At 50.6% G+C, this 2575-nt stretch overlaps 1 protein-coding gene across 1 annotated transcript; it reads right to left on the reverse strand.

Annotated features, from left to right (window-relative positions):
- Positions 1–235: 235 nt before the first annotated feature.
- Positions 236–2575, reverse strand: LOC149570394 (BTB/POZ domain-containing protein At2g24240-like). The gene has a single exon (XM_089823040.1). The coding sequence runs from the start codon at positions 1900–1902 to the stop codon at positions 553–555; it is 1350 nt and encodes a 449-aa protein (XP_089679166.1). The 5' UTR covers positions 1903–2575; the 3' UTR covers positions 236–552.

The following is a 2575-nucleotide window of genomic DNA, read 5'->3' on the forward strand; positions in this document are numbered from 1 at the left end:
GCCCCCTGAATATGGTCAGACTTTCCCACTCTTCCATTGATGCAAACATTGCTGTACGGCGCGTGAACGACACGACACCTTCAATTTCAAACTCTGACTCAGCACCTTCTACACTTCCCTATGTTTCCTCTTTCCTCCATAGCAATGAATTCCACGGAAAACAAAAAGGCCAGAGTACAGTCGGATGCCGTAAGACCAAGGCAACAATAATAATCAAACTCTTAAACAACACCAATTAACACTAATGATTACAATCATTAATCTCATATAAGCAAGTCAGAAGATTCAGATTACAGATAATGATAACAATTAGTAATTTCTAACCGCAGTCACAGATGGGCATGCCGCCCTTTTCCCCCTTACAGACTATCTCACATTGCCATTCCCACGGACTTCACTACTAACATAAATAAATTAAAACCCCAACTAAAAACACAAAAAAACCCTAATTTTGTCCGAGTCCAAAATTTCTTGACCCCCTAAATTTGTCCGAAGCCAAAATTTCTTGACCAACCGTTGTTATACAGCGAAACAAGTCTCTGAAAAACGAAGCTAAGCGTCGTCAGAGCAGCCATTAACGAGGTTTGGAGTTTCCCATACGTCGAACAAATTCTCCTCATTGTGCAACACAAAGAGCCGATCTCCGCCAACGGCGATATCGGCAATCTCGCCGCCGGCACCGCCTTTGTTCCTGAGCTGCGAGGTGAGCACCCAGTCGGGCCCACACAAGACATTGACGCCGCCATTACTGGTCGAAAAAAGCTGCGACCCACAAGCCGCGAGCTTCGAATAACACTTCTCCTCAACATTCGACGGTCTGCTGCCCGGCCTGTTTCTGTGGCTCCACTTCACGTGCCCGTTCCCCTGACCATGCCCATGCCCCTGCCCCTGCCCGTCGACTCTCATATCAATGAACCCAATGTGATCAAACTGGTTGACAACGCAAATGGTAGCGTAGTCCTCGAGTGCCACGTTGTCCAACACGATCTTATCCGCCTGCCGCTGCTCAGTCCACGACCAGACGACGCTGCGGCACCGGAAATCCACCAGGCTGACGTGGCCACGGTCGCTGCGGGGAAAAAGCGCCGAGACCGCGAGTAGCCGGCGCGACGAGAGCCACTGCAACTTCCCGGCGTCTCCGAGGGCCTCGCAGAAGAAGTCCACCTGGCGCCCCGTCACCTCGTCCCAGACCCCTAGGCCGTGTTCGTCGCTCCGACCCCTACAGCTGGCGTACACGTGGCCGTCGCCATTGCAGAGCGCGCCGGCCCTGAAATTAATCTGCTGTCCCGCGTCACAGAGCTCGAACTTGTGTTCCATCCCTCCGGTCCGCGTGTTAAAACAGGCCATGCCACCTCGGCCGGGCTTGTCCACGCTGGCACACGTGGAGATGACGAGGCGCTGCGGGTTGAGAAACCCTACGTCGTTGACGGCGTTAAAGTGGAGAGAAAGCGGGGGAAGCTCGGACATTGTCCAGTCGTAGACATGGACCATGCTGCCGTGAGCCACGCAACACCCGCCGTTACCGTCGGCTCGAATCGCCGTCGCGTCTCCCGTCGCCAGCCCGCGGACGGAGGTCGCGAGTTCGACTCTGTTGCCGTCCAAACGACCCCATCTGGTCCGGTGGACGCTGTCAATGAGGCCGTAATATAGGGCTTCTCTGTACAGCGCCTTCTCCGACAGCTTCGGCGGGATGTGTAGCTCACCCGTGCGGAGAAAATCCAAGAGAACGGAAAAATAGGCCGGATTTCGATCGATAAAGTACTCGTCCTGTTGATCTGAGGGGTTCCAGTCCGGGTGAATCATTGCTCCAAGCATCGATTCTCGCCCCGCGCGGGCAATCGTCGCCCGGCTCGTCATGAACCGCTTGCCCCCGACATTTAATGTCACGGTTCCGCTCAACATTTGTGAAACGGAGAAATCAAAACCAATCCTGTGAATTCTTCACAGATCTTTCAAAGAAACTAAAATAAAAATTGCTCCTTCGCTGTAAATCATGGAGGACGGCAGATGCCTCCAGGATCAAAGAAATCAGTCTATTTTCCACAGATCTTTACCGGACGAGAAAAGAAGAGAAATTTTCCCCGACATTTAATGTCACAGTTCCGCTCGACATTTGGGAAACGGAGAAATCAAAATCAATCTGTTCTTCACAGATCTTTCAAAGAAAAGAAAATAATTTTTTTCCCCCGCTGGAAATCATGGAGTACGGCAGATGCCTTCAGAATCGAAGAAATCGGTCTAATTTTCACAAATCTTTCCCGGACGAGAAAAGAGAAGAAAATCTCCTCATAGATGACGGCAGAATCGAAGAGATCAATTAATTTTTCACAGATCTTTCCCTGAAAAGAAAAGAAAGGCTCCTCTACTGCAAATCATGGAGAGCAGTAGATTTTCATTAAAGAAACAAAACCCGCAGGGGGCAAATAATATAACAAATCGTTCCGTAGTTTCCGTTCGAATTGTTGGTCGTGTATGATTTGAAAAAATGAAGTGTTCCCCATTCACACTGCGTACTAGGAAGTACCCGTTGCCGTCTATTTGAAGCGGGCTGCCGCAAGCGACACGCGAGAGACGT

The sequence above is a fragment of the Cupressus sempervirens genome, chromosome 3, assembly GCF_028749045.1.
Source record: "Cupressus sempervirens isolate cs-2001-9-10 chromosome 3, ASM2874904v1, whole genome shotgun sequence".
NCBI classification, from domain to species: domain Eukaryota; kingdom Viridiplantae; phylum Streptophyta; class Pinopsida; order Cupressales; family Cupressaceae; genus Cupressus; species Cupressus sempervirens.

Excerpts from the sequence above, each read along its gene's own strand:
- LOC149570394 (XM_089823040.1), bottom strand. The coding sequence starts at position 1,902 with ATGTTGAGCGGAACCGTGACATTAAATGTCGGGGGCAAGCGGTTCATG.